The sequence below is a fragment of the Stegodyphus dumicola genome, chromosome 12, assembly GCF_044657685.1.
Source record: "Stegodyphus dumicola isolate Sdum_Otavi_A_Nest chromosome 12, ASM4465768v1".
In the NCBI taxonomy this organism is placed as follows: domain Eukaryota; kingdom Metazoa; phylum Arthropoda; class Arachnida; order Araneae; family Eresidae; genus Stegodyphus; species Stegodyphus dumicola.
In genome coordinates, this window is record NC_140779.1 from 13421156 (window position 1) to 13435787 (window position 14632).

General features: G+C 30.1%; 1 protein-coding gene across 1 annotated transcript in view; it reads left to right on the forward strand.

The window, feature by feature from the left end:
- The window catches only part of LOC118187866 (inositol-tetrakisphosphate 1-kinase-like), a 45680-nt gene extending 36681 nt beyond the window's left edge, over positions 1–8999 (forward strand). Inside the window, exon 10 of the mRNA XM_035358150.2 lies at positions 794–8999. Coding sequence (XP_035214041.1) covers positions 794–1320 — 527 coding nt within the window. The 3' untranslated portion in view covers positions 1321–8999. The remainder of the gene's footprint in view (positions 1–793) is intronic.
- Positions 9000–14632: the final 5633 nt, after the last annotated feature.

Genomic DNA, 14632 nt, shown 5'->3' on the forward strand with positions numbered 1-14632 from the left:
AGACAAAACCATTTAGTTGGGGGGAAATGCTGTAATGTATTTGGAATGGAGACATCTATCCTAGTCACCTCTATCCTTAGCACTTTAGTATTGCTGGTTTTTCTCTGTCTTATCTCCCAGTTTTTTATTTTTTGTCCAATACTAAGGGAAATGTTTTCCAGAAAAAAATAAGCTTTATTGAATGAATGAAACTGAAATTGTGCAAATTATATTTTTGCATCCCTGGTGATTTTCAGAATAATTTTTCTTGTTTAAATTTAATTTCATTTTGACTGTATTCCCCCAACCCAATTCATTTTTTTGGAAATGGAGGTAAATTTTATTTTATCTGAGTTGTCTTAATTTACTTTTGACATTTCTAGATTTTTATATGAAGATTCAACCAGTGTTTAATCAGTTTATGTTTATTTTACACATTTAGTATAAAAATTTGATGTGACCACACAGTTCGTTTATCGTAAAACATGTTCACTATTGAAAGGTTTGCCCATATAACCCCCTCTCCCTTTTATATGTACATGATGTCAAATTTCATCATTATTGTTTTATTTAGGCTATGCAAAGGTTTGCTATATAATGTGAAGTAAAATTCTAGTTCCCATTTTTTGTCCGTTCTTTCACATGTATTCACTGACAGTCCCCTCCCCCTTTTTTTAATCATAGGAAAATAAAATGGTTTTAGTTTTCTGCTTTAAAAATATTTTAAATTAATAATTAATCAGTAATTTCAGTTGAAAATGATTTGTCAAGTATTTCATTTTGATAATTTTTATGTTTTTCTCTCATTATTAAGGTTACGATGAAGTGGGAAATTTTTTCCAGCTTCTTTGTGATTTAATTTTGAAAAAAATCTCATTGAAATTAGCTGGATTAAAAGAAGAACTCTGTGAACCCAAACTGGCATGTTACTTTCCTACTCTTTCGATTGGAATAAAGTCTGGCAAGTTCAGTTTTGATCATGTAAATTCTGTGCAGTGCAGTGCAGGTGAACATTCAAAAGAAGTCATTCCTTATTTTCCAAAATGTTTTTGTTGCCCAATATCAGGCTCTTGTTATAACTCTTTAAACTCCAAAGTTCAGAAAATTCCACAAATGATGCCATCTTATGAGAATCTCTTACAACCTCAAAATTGTTCTTACAATCAGATGAATAATGGGCCATTGCCACTGCATTCCCATGACTATACTCAGGATGATTCTGGAATTGAAACTTCTGACTCGTGTGATGAGAAAAAGAAAGAAATCCCCTTCAGGACTATCAAACGCCAGCATTCCAGAACTTATCCTTCTTTTGGTTTTTCTGTAAATGAATCTGGGTAATTTATAATGTACATAGTACATTTTCTTATAAATGTTAGAAAAACAATTAACAATTTTGCTTTGATATTTGTAATTTAACATTTACCTTAATTTCCATTTTGTTTGGCCTTAATCATTTTATTCCTCATTTCTTTTTTTGTTTACTTGTTAAATATGGTATAATGTGTATTTAAACCCCTAAAGCAAACAAATATGCTAGCTGAAAGAACATACTGAAAAAAAAAGAGCATAATTTTTGTAATATTTGTTTCAGTTTTCTCTGAACAGCTGTAATTATAAATTAGTGTGGTTTACATATTAAATGATCTAACATCTTGTAAAAAATATGCTGAAAATATCATCGTGCTGGTTATTAGAAAATTGAGATTGTTTAAATCAGCATAGAAGAGAAATCTGGCATTTAGTATGGGTTTCATGTTGGGTCAGACTTTAGAATTGCATTAAAAAAAATTGGTTATTGATACTTTCAGTGCTATCAGAATATGTTATTGAAATACTTCTAAGTATTTGTAAATACTGTTTATCTTTCTGATAAATTGGTGAGCATTAGAAAGTTGACTAAATTTTCTGCTTATGCAATTTAGTTTTTTGTGTTCATCTTCATTGTTCTGATAAATAATAAACCAATAAGAAGTTTGTCTCAATAATGCTCAGTTGATAAGTAAAACTTTAATGTTAAAGCAGTGGTTCTCAACCTGTTTTGCCCCATACAGTCCTTTAACCATCTCTAGATCAACCACCTTCTTTCCGAAACTCGAACTTAAAATACTTTTATTTACATTACTTTTTATTATGTTTCATAAATTAAACAACAAAAATATAGAAAATGTTAATAAAGTACTCCAATAAAAGTAGTTTTTTATAGTCATAAACTAAATACTTAACAGCCAAATAAAACATTGACCACATTTCCCCATGGTATAGATTGTGTAACTTAAAGTTGCTAGTAAACCCTTCATATTTTTTTTTTTTTTTCTTAAAGAAGTATATTCTTAATAAAATTTTGTATTCCTAATGCTAGGGTTCATTTCGTATAGTTTTATTATACAGTAGAATTCTGGGAATTCATGAATGCTTGTAATCCATACACAGTTTTGAATGCAAATGAACAAAATTTTGGTTCCCAGAAAATTCAGTTCAGTAAATTTATAGGTAGTTCTTTTTTTATATATATAAAAATAAGCTTTCTAACAAATGTACATTATATCTGTAGCATATTTTGATGTAAAAATTAATTTATTGCTTTACTGAAATTAACTTCTGCGTCTTCCTCAGCACTTTTTTTTTTTTTTTGAGGTAAACACAATGTACAAAAATTCTACAGATTTTTTCCTTTACATAAATATCTATTTTTGGATGCATATCCCACTGTCTTTTAACAATAATGTTAATATTGATATTATATAGCAGGTGTAAAGAATTTATTTGTCCACAACTAGTCATGTATTGCGTTCCAACTTAAATGCACCTTGTAAGTGGTTTACTTACATTCTGTTAAAAAAAATAAGCATGTTTACATTGGTAGTGATAAATGCTTGAAAATAGCATTTATTAAATTTTTCCAGGCATTAAAATTAAAAATCAGTGTAAAGAACAAGGGGCTAAAGTACAGGCTTTTCCTGTATGACTCTTCACTGCATGTTTACAAAAAGAGTTGATTATTTCTTTAAAAAATTTCCTTATTTTTTCCTCCACGATGATTTTTCTTTGTTCTGATATTTTTTATTTAATTAATTTTTTGTAAATATTACCTTCTTGATTAATAAAAATTAAATAATTCTTAAGTGTGTTTTAGCTGGTTATTTACATGCTTATAATCTAGATTTAGTGAAAAATTTAAAGATAGTGAAATGTAAACAAAATTAAGAAACATGTGACTTATAATTCACATAACCCTTGACCCTGAAGTGTGTGGATTACTGGAATTCTACTGTTTTAAAGTTTATAACGCGCATAAATTTTGAAAAATAATTTTTTTTTTTTTTTTTTTTTTTTTTTTTTTTTTTTCGTTATAAGTATTGTGTTCTCTTGTTTGTAATAAGTATCGTGTTATTTTGGACATTACGAAAAAATTAGTGTCTTATTGTTCTCTTTTTAAGTATTAATATTTTGGTGATATATTTCAAATTTTTATTTATATTTTCATTTGATACATGGGAGCATTTTCTAGAACAGGAGTGGGGAACCTGGATTTATAAAATAAAAACATCAGTTGGAATTTTTTCTTTCAGTTATGATAAATCTGAAACAATAGAGAAACACTCCAAAATAAAACTTAAAATTTAATTTGGCAAAAACCTTGTGTTTGGTGTAGATTTTAACTGAAACTATATCAAATTTGAGGGTGAACAGGTACAGGTCTCCCTTCATCAGGAGCAAAAACATTCTGCGAAAAATGGAGGAACCAAGATCGTATTTATACCAAAAGCAAAGGGTAGAGCAGAGTAAAAAATTATGCCATTTGTCCAAAGAAATAGAAATGGGGAAAATTAAGATATTAGATTTTGAAAAGTATTAGGAGAGACTGGATTGGAATTAATATGATTAACTGAGTAGGATAAATTTTTATGAATGTGAAAAATTTCAAGGAAGTCCAACTTACCGAATGAGGAAGTTTTATGGATGCTTTTCGCAGACCTATAGTCAAATTTGTAATTAAATTTCCAGTGTGATTAACTATCAAAAATTTGTTTGCTTATTCTTTTCTGACATAAGATTTGTGTTCCTTGGACACAAAATTTTTAATTTATCTTGGAGATATTAATTCCTTTGTAGTTCTTAAATCCACTTTGAAAATTCTTTTCTAATCTTTAAATTTTCTGTTGTAATGTTTTGTGTTATTTACCATTTTCTTAAGTAGGTGGTGCTACGCTTGTTTTCACTTTGCTGTATATTTTATTTATGGCATAAGTACAGTCATGCCTCCTCCTTCTGTGCAGAAATTTTGCTCCTGACGAAGAGTGATCTGTACCTGTTTGCTCTCGAAATCGATACAGTTTCATTTAAAATATACGTCCAAAAACGAGGTTGTTGTTTTGCCTAATATCAAAGATGAAATATTCTTTGATAAACTTTATGTATTCTATTATTTATGTATCTTTATTCAGTAATTTTTTGTCAACAAAAATAATACAAAAATTTTTTATGCCACCTTTAGTGGTACTTTAATGTTAGTATTTGGTTAAATAAAATATGCATTCCAGCTTAAAGCAGCTCTCCACTTCAGTCTAGAATATTAAAATGTAAAATGAAATGAGCTTTTCTTCAAATATTTTTCAGACATTGCATTTCATTAAAGTATCTTTTGCTTTTTTCGTGAGTTTTTTAGCTACTGTTTTGTCAAGTTTTATATGCATTTTTTAAAAAGTTTTTAAACATCATATATTTCTTGAATGTCTTTCATTTTCACTTACTATATTCTTGCATTTTTATTTCTTTTGTTTCAAAAGTGTAAGTATTGAATTGGATCAAATTGCATAAATATATTACTTATCTGTTGCATTTGTAAAATTTTATTGGCAGCTGAAAAACAATTATTGTTGAATAGACTCATTTCTGTTTTTCTTTATAAAAGCGTTTGCTTTCATCTAAACACTTATTTTTCACCTTTTTATTATGATATGCAGAACTCGTTAAAAATAACTGCACTTCAAAAGTGTTTTTTATGATGATCTATTAATAGTCTGTATTTTATATGTTTTTGTAATAAGTCATATACATCAGTGTCTTTAGACATATTCATTTAAAAAAATTCAAAACTGATTGATCTATAAATATAATATGTAATTTTAAACTGATTGATCTATAAATATAATTAAATATAATTTGTGATATATTTGTGCTTAAATTGTGATATTAGGACTGTATGTTTCTACTTTTAGTTTGGTTCTTTTTAGAAAATGTTAAAAGAGTTATAATTATGCAATGACAAGTTTTCTGCGAAATTTCTAATTTTTTTATAATACCTTGTTATAACATCAGTCCACTGAAAATTGAAAAAAATACCTATTATGTGAGTATGGGCTTAGAACACTGTCACTATAAAGTTAAGCAATAATACAGAGACGGGGGGGGGATATTAATATCCAATTTGCAGCTTTAAATGTTCAATGCATTATTTAATATCATTAGGATAATTAGCAATGTACCATTTAATATTTTAGCATATTATTGTATACGTATACAGTATGGCACAAAAGTGGAATTAAATCAAACTTTATTTGAAATACCTATTTGTGATTTGACCAGCTGGAAAATTCCCTGAAAAATGCTGAAACTCAATCTGATGGTGCCTGAAGCAATTTTATGAAGCCCACGAACGTTTAAGTTACATATTTATGCAAGTAGCATGTTTGTTCTAATGATGTCAAGATTGTAGTTGTTTGAAGTCTGAGGGTACAACATTTTCATTTCTATTTAAAACGAGTATGAATAATGCATTAGAAAATCGATAAAGAGCTAATTAATTTACAGTGCGATATAAGTTCAAAGATATAGATGTTCGTTATCTTCTATTTGTACTTTAAAAAAGAAATGATAATAATAGCTCAGTTATTTATTTTTGCACTAAGAATAATCTCTTTGTTTGGGAACCCATTTATATATGAATAATCCTTCCCCAATAGAATAGCATGAATTAATAAAAAAAGAACCTGATTCACAATGAGTATCTACAATCCATGATGAAGTTTGGTTCTAATAATTTCTTTATCAAAATTGAAATACCATCAAGTTAATTGTAGTAAGGGAAAAGAAGTGTATAATTGTTTACATACAAACACAAGTATTTTTATTTATGCACCGAAAAAAATCGTAAATAAAAGAGACTAGGTTACCATTATTTATTTTAAAGTTTTGTTTCACTTGGTAAATTTTTCCTGAAAACTTTGTAGTTTGTAATTTTTTATTTTCAGTTTAAATGAAAGTAAATTAGTCAATGATTTTAAACATGTAAGAATTATTTGAAACAAAAGTCAGTCTAAGTATTTAATATTGTATATAATATTTAACTGTCAGTATATTTGAATTACAAAGTATAACCAACCACGTACCAAATAGAAAATAAATTTAAATTTGAATTTTTTTTCTTCTTATGTGATATTATTAGTATTGTTTCTGTGTGTTTTGATTAATTTTTAGTAAGTTTAATATATAGCTAAAATTGCTTTATGATATTTTTTTATTTTATTAACAAAAAAAAAGGGTTATTGCCATCAGCTGTTTCTAGATCCTGTATATCTGCATGCAGTTTGAAATCATTGTTTTAGACCAGGGTTAAATAGAAAAAAGGGCTAGTTCATTCCTTTGAGCAACTCCTCATGAGCCTCGAGGTTGAGGTTGCGAGCTGTGAGGCAATTTTGTGGAGGTCACATATCACAAATTAATTTTAATCATATCTATTTGTTTTCTAATAATGTTAGTCAAGTTTTCCTTTAAATTCTATACTGCAAAGTATCGTTTATGTAATATGGCTTCTTGTGCTATAGCAACATGGCATAACACTTATTAAAACAAAAAAGTGATATTGTATTGCATGCTTTCCCAAAGGACAATTTCCTTTTAACCCCCCCCCCCCAAAAAAAAAAGAAGAAGAAAGAAAGAAAAAAATAATGCATAAATGTCGAAGACAGGACTCTGTTGATGTGAAGAGTGCAAGAATTGGCAGCGAACATTTTCTATGCAGTGATAATGACATGAAAAATCGCTTGCTTGGATTGCCACAAAATAAACTGTTGAAATGCAATGCCGTACCAAAAGTAAATTAAATGTATGCAGTAAAAGAAATAACACCAAATAATTGGAGACGAGGAATGAAAATTAATGCAGCGTGCTTTTGAAACACTTATGCGAACTAAGTTCAAAGAAAATTCATTTTGAGGCCGAAAATGAAATTGATGATGACAATAATAAATCAGATGCGAGTGATTTTGAAATAAAACTCGCAAATGACAATGTAAATACCTGAATGCCCTAAGTGTAAAGATAAACAAGAAAGCATTGATAATTTGAAGAACAAAATAATATCCTTAGAAAATTATATTGAATATTAAAAAATAGAAAAAAATAAAAATTTTAGAATGTTTGCTCAGTGACAAACAAGATGCACGACATTTAGAAATAAATTTGTATCAGAAATTAAAATCTCGGATAGCGAAATTAAAAAAAAAAAAAAAAAACAGCACAGGTCAGAAACTTTTGAAAAATGTCTAAAACATATTTTTATTAAGATGCAGTTTAATGCATTGCTAGAAAAGAAGTAAAAAAAAATCAGGTGGACTAGTGAAGGTATTTCACATTGCATTGTCATAAGAGCTCTGTCATCTAAAAGCTACAATTTTTGGAAAGAAAAAAAAAAAAAAAAAAAAATGGAGAAGATGCACATGTTTAGATATATATGCACATAAATGCGTATGTTTTTTCTGTAAGGAAAGCAACTCAAAAGGCAAGTGGATTGCTTCGAATGTAGCAGACAATAAATAATGTTTGAACAACTGGTAGTTGCAGTGCAACTGTGCAGATAAGCATTGCATTTAAATATGTTTTGATTTGAAATATTTCCGGATGACATTTTAGAAATTAAAGCATATTTCAAATGCGAACGAATTTGTACCATTTGTTAAAGTTATTCTTATTGTATTCTTTGTAATTAATTAAGGATTCGATTTTGTGCTAGAGTAACAGTGCCTCTTCCATTATAGCTATCTTTCACACACAATTCTTCAAATTTAAAAAAGCTAATTTTTATGTTGTGAATTGCATCTCCATACTCACATGACTACTTCGTCACTTCTCACTTCCTGTTTTGGGGGACTGAAGCTCTGTGAGCTAGGCCTTATCTTATAAGTTCTTGTCTAAGAGACAAGCTGCCTTGGGTTTGTAAACTGGATTGTCCTTGCAAGTGGTATAATTAACAGTTTTCTGATACTATATTTAGCAAACACTGGAACTGTATATATAGCAGAAACTTGAAGCCAAAATTACTGCAATCTAACTGGACTTCAGTAAATTTTGACTGTGCTGAGTATATTGACAAATTTTTCTCATTTATAAAGATGTAATAGTTAACTAATTAATAGCTTTAAATAAGGGGAACATACAGGATTTCCCTCAGTCTTAAAAAAATTTCTGTATTCTACATAATCTCTAAGTTTTCAATATTGAAATTAAAATAATAATATTTCATAATAGCTATTTGGTAATTTTGTAAATAACATATGCCAGCAAAATATTTGCCTGTGATAAAAATTCTGAATTTTGTATGTTGTTCCCATAATGAATGTGTGATAATTTTTATCCAATAACTCATTTCAAGCTGTAAAATGAGTCCTTTATTCTGACTATATGATTAATTCTCAGCAGCTGGCAAAAAATAAAACGGGGGATTAATATTTTGTGTTCAATATGTAACTGATTTTTTTTTTCACTAATGTGCTTCACATTACTTTCATCTGACTATTTGTTAATAAAGTTCATATATTGTGATTTTATAAAAACTGGAAATTAAAATATACTTTTTGATTTGAATGCATAACCGCTTAAGTTTTGTAGCTTCTTTATAACCATGAATGCTTGTAATATTGCTTTATAAAGATTGACTTAATTTTGATTTTCTGTTTTCATTGTATTCACATCATGATCGAATAATTTATGTGCCAATAAAAGTACACCTAAAATTTTAATTGAGAGTATTTTTTAGAACTTTTCTTATTTTGCAGAGGACCTCAATCACATTATTACAATCACAATTTAGGATTTATATAGTTATATTTTTGACATACATGTGGGAAAGATGAGTTTCATATCAACCATCTCAGCATTAATTTAGCAATTCGTCTAGCCGATACACTGCCACTTGAATGTCAATGCCTCTTGCTGCCGAATACCGTCTAGTATTTTTGCATGGTGATCCTGAGCTCATGGTTCTGTATCTTATGTGGTTTCTTAGCATATGCCAAATGAGTATGTGAAATTGGGAAGGAGAATTCCAACACAATCTTTATAATTTTTTTCAAGTAATTGCATTTAAATGTGTTCTTTATTTGTATGAAATATGATCAGACTTCTACCATAGTAGGTATTGTATTTTATTTGCTAGATGTAGACCTAACATTGAAAAACATTTTACATTAAAAGAGATTAATTGATTATGCATAATTAATAATCATCTTAGCAAGTTTGATAAATTACAGTAAAATTGCCATTTTTCTTCATGATTTTATAAATTTGTTAAAAGTGCTAGACTTTCTCACTTTTACCAGGAGTTAAAAATTACTTTCAGCTATAGTTCGACCATCTTAAACACAACCCTAGCTGGCATTGTGCCAAACACTTAGACCCATCCAAAATGGGCGTTATTACTTGCTGTAATGTGAAAGGTTATGTGAAAATCTTTTCTTCAGAAAGAGAGAATTTATATGCTCGAAGGAAATAAAGTTCCAATCCTTGCACCCTATTTTAAGAATAATTTGGTCCAAATGGTGCATGCATGTTTGCACTCATGGTCACAGACTAGGTGGTCGAACTGTACCATCAGCAAAAAGTGAAGCAATGATGTCACACTGCTGCTCAGAGAGGAATATAAGAATACACACACTGAGCAGAGTGAAGATGTAGGATGCTACTGTTGTGGCAAATCAGTTAGTGAGATTTCTGAACTTTAAACATGTCCCTTTCAAATGTGCTTGTTTTTTTTTATCATGAAATGGAAAGGTTTTGGGGTTACATCAGCACAGCTATATTGCCTGTATAGAAAAAACTGGAAGGAAATTGCAAAAACCAATCATAAAAAAACAGGCGAAGATCATGCTTGTCAAATAATGTGATTCTAAAAAGCACGACAGTTCTTTCTGCTGGATGTTGTCATCATAAAAGTTAATCTGGAATTGGATATTGTCTGAAAAATAACTGCTATATTGCCTATTTTATTAGCCATCTAACCTTACACACAAAATTCGTTAAAAATATTCCCTGTGAAATTGCAGTTTCTGCCAACATGAATATTTCTTTATTTACAATAAACTGTTAATTTGGTATTCATTGATCCCACAGTCAGGGTTAAAAATATCTGAGGTCCTGCAGATTCCATGTTAAGGTATGGAACTGGCAGAATAGCAACCAAGCTAATTTATTGTTTCTGGTTGATCGTTTATAAATAAAATCTAATTTGTTTATAAACTTATGGCTGAAAGTTAAACATTACTCATTTTTTATTATTCTATTCTCCCTTGCAGTGGACATTGATAATTATACTTTTTCATGTATTCTCATACTTTGATTTGAAAATATTACATCAATCATAGTATATCTTGTGGCCATATAGTGTTTCGGATACACAAATCGATGATCAATGTTAAGTGCTGCCACACATTTCTTTATCAGCCTTTTCTCAGTTTATGATCTTGGTGTGCAGTTTTTCAATTAGATGACAAACTTTGTCATTTTAGCATTATTTATTGAACACACCTCTCACTAAATATTCGGATGTGCTTAAAGAGCCGAAAACAGATTTCAGACCGATGAAAACTTGAAGTTACTCTTCTGTAAATTCAGGGAATTAGCGAAGAAGTGCAAGAAATCTTGCTTGCCCTTGCCTTAGTGGATGCGATGATGAAAAGTGAATTTTAATATTCTGCCACTTTTGTTTGATGATTCTAGGAGTTGTATTTTCTAGTTGCTTCTCCCTGTTCACATGATTGGCACCACCTCACTATCCTACAATGTATCCTCAGTGTTCTCTTTTTCGGAATCTATGATCTTTGTGGCCGTTTTAAAAATTTATCTTAGAGCTGGACAATAGCGCAACCTGGTTCAATTCGACTGGCAAATAAATTTATTGATTGTACCGACATCCCAGGTTAGCCTGGTCATGCAAGTGTAGTCTATAATTTTTTTATTTAACTAACATCGTTAATCCATCCATTCTATTTCTTTTTCATTCAGTAGCAATCACACATATCAACACAATCCAGATATTTCTGTTTATATTTATATTTATATTGTCATTTCCTGAGATGTGACGATTAATGTCCTGTTTTTCCCTTAGCTTCTTTTGCTAGTCTGTCAGGGTGCTATTATATATGCGGCAGATATGTATCTTTGGCTATGTCTCAGCTGTAGCTTAGAGCTCAGTTAATGACTACTAAAATGTTTGCTACAGTTTTCTATTTTCTTAATAAATGCTATTTTGCAATCCACAGCCCTATGAATTTTTAAAATAAATATATGACTGAAAAGTACTGCTGAGCCGCATAAAAGTGCTTCAGAGGCCACCAGTTTCAAACCACTTTCACATGGTACACTTCAGTTCCTTTTCATGATGTGTCATATTTGATACACTCAAACAACACTTTTTAAAGTTTTAAATGTACAGAAATTGTCAGAATATCACAAAACCTTATTGAATGGAATCTCTTGAGTGTTAACCTTGTTGCTATGAATTTTATTCTAGGAATGTAAAATGCACTATAATTACATACTTGCCAACCTATGACACTCAAAAATCAGAAGATTTTTTTAAGAAATCGGGAGATTTTTCGCAATGTTAAAAAGACTTTTTAAATGACGAAAATATACTTTTTAATAATGAATTAACTTTAAATAGTAACTAATTCTTAAATGCAAGCAACACAAAAATACCTTGCACATAAAAAACATTTTTATTACTTGCATCGTTTAAGAAAACAAAAAAACACTTTAATCAGTTTTCGTACAAATGTTATAAACAGTGGCAGATTTTACTTTCTTCAAGAAAGAAACTTCATAATTTTGTTCATAGCAATTGCCACGTAGGCCTGCTTTTGCTAATACAAGTTTTTCTAATATGTCATCACATTAGAAATCACATGTGTCGTCATATTAGATCTAAATTTAGTTTTGCAACACTGAAAATCCTCTCACACTCTGCATTACTATGGGGAACTGTCAAGATGGCCAACATAATTCTAGACAGTTCACTATATTTTAAAATTCCATCAGCATCTTTCAGTTTTCCAATTAAACTCCACTGGGTGTCAATCCTAGCTGATTTTATAACTTCATTTAAGTTTTCTAATTGTAAACTGCTGTTATGCAGCTGTTGGAACTGTTTCAATTTTTCATTCCTTTTAGAACTCCTTTCAAGATAACAATAAATATCAACGTGTTCATCCACATTTATTGATAAAGAAGCTGCCCCTCTTTCAGCTGTGGCATAGTGGCAGGTTGTGCTTCAGTAAAAAGGCAGAGAACAGATATTCTGCATTAATAACTTTTTGGTCCTTTGTTTCCGAAGAAAAAATTTTCATTTTTTCAAAACAACTCGTGTTTTTGTGTACGCACGTTTGAGAACGTCCGCCCTTCCACCATGCAAAATCGCAACGACAGACGGTACACATCGCAAATTTATTACATATCCTTGCGGAAATAATGGAAGGAAAATCAACTATGTACGATTTTTGAAACGTACATGAGTATTTCACCTTTCTCGCAGACATAACAAAAGATGATAATTTCTAAAACTATTTCCCGAAGGACTCGCACAAGTCAGGACAAGATGAACGAAATAACTAAAGAACATCCAAATAACAGTTTGCTTTGTCCTCATTGGCTAATATATGCCAAATGACACGCAGTGGAGTACGATGCCCATTGGAGAACGACGTTTCTGGATACATATGTGCTCTCACTTACAAAGCAGAGAAAATTTAATTGCTTTTCAGACGTCCAAAATCACTTTTTTTTTGTTCATATAACAAAGTATTAAGCAAAGTCCCATAAAAATCGTGAGAAATTTTAAGAATAAGTCGGGAGAAATATATTGTAAATCGGGAGAGTTGGCAACTCTGTGATTATAATGAGAGTTCAGGATATTAAAAAATGCAAACAGCTTAAAATGTTGTTTGCAATATAGCAGTAATATCACTTCCAAAAGTTAAGCACGAAGATGTAAAATGCAAAAAAAATCAACAAATACTGCTTTGATTGACAGAAAATTCGGCAGGAAAGTAGCATATATATTTATGCATAAAACAAAATCAATAATTATATACAGAAATGAAAATATTAAATTTTTGTAAGTTATCAGATAATGGCATACTGGAGACTTAAAACAGAATTGTTGCAGCAAAGCCAGCAAACTATTAACACGTTAAGCTTGGCGCCGGATTTGCTGTCCTTTCCGTTAAGCCGTACTTTTGTTTAGAATGCTTCAATACATTTCATTAAAACTAAATTTGATCATATTTCATCGAGACTATATTTACTTTTTTAACTTTAATACAGTCAGTCCGTCAGACCGACTGTATTAAAGTCGGTCTGACGTCGACGCCGACCACACGAAAAATTCACTGCTGGTCCCAAGGGACCGGCATCATGCTCAATGTGTTAAAAATAACATTACCCTTTTGTGAATGGCATCACTTACGTTTTTTGTATTCATAAGTGTTTTTGCTTGTTCTATATTTTTATGTTACGAAATAAATAATCATAAAATGCTATCTCCTAATATCTGATGCCGAAAAAAACCATTTACGAAACAGGACCTTGTAGTCTTTGATGTAATTTAAATCAAATTCCTTGTCATTATAAATATCACAAATACAGTGTTCTGGTTGCAATTTTCTAATTTCGACTATGCATAATGTAAGTTTTTTTTTTTTTTTTTTTTTTTTTGTAAATTTTGATATTCTTTAGATCATAATTTCTCTTTGTTTCATAAATTACGGTTTCATATTTTTAATTTTATAATTTCTGCATGTGGTCTTACCAGATTGAAACTGATGATCTATAATCCGGAATCGCTGAAGTCTCGACGAGTCCGGATTAAAGACTTTTGACTCTACTACACATCCTACTGCTCACCAGAAATAGTTCACTTTGCTCAGAAGAAAAGACTGAGAATTGCTGATCCACTGGATGACTCTTCACTGCCCATAGAAATACTTATTGGTGGCGTTCATTATTGACAAATTGTTTCCGCAGAAGCTCCAATCAAGCTTTCAGAATATTTTATTATGGTACTGTCAGTGTTTGGATGGGTTCTTGGTGGAACAAGAACACATACTACAATCACTGAGAAGACTTCTGTCCATCAAGTTTGTGTGCAAGTTAAAACTTATTGTTTAAATGATCAGGTATCGCTTTTGTAAATTAGACTCCATATGATACAAGATGCGCAGAAAACGAAGAATGACTACTCGCGATGAAGAAATTTTATCAGAATTTCACAAAACTTACAACACTAATCAATGAATTGTGTCTCTGCCTAGAAAACCATTGGTCACACCTCTGCCTACAAACAAAATTATAGTGGAAAACAGATTTTATTCTCTTAAAA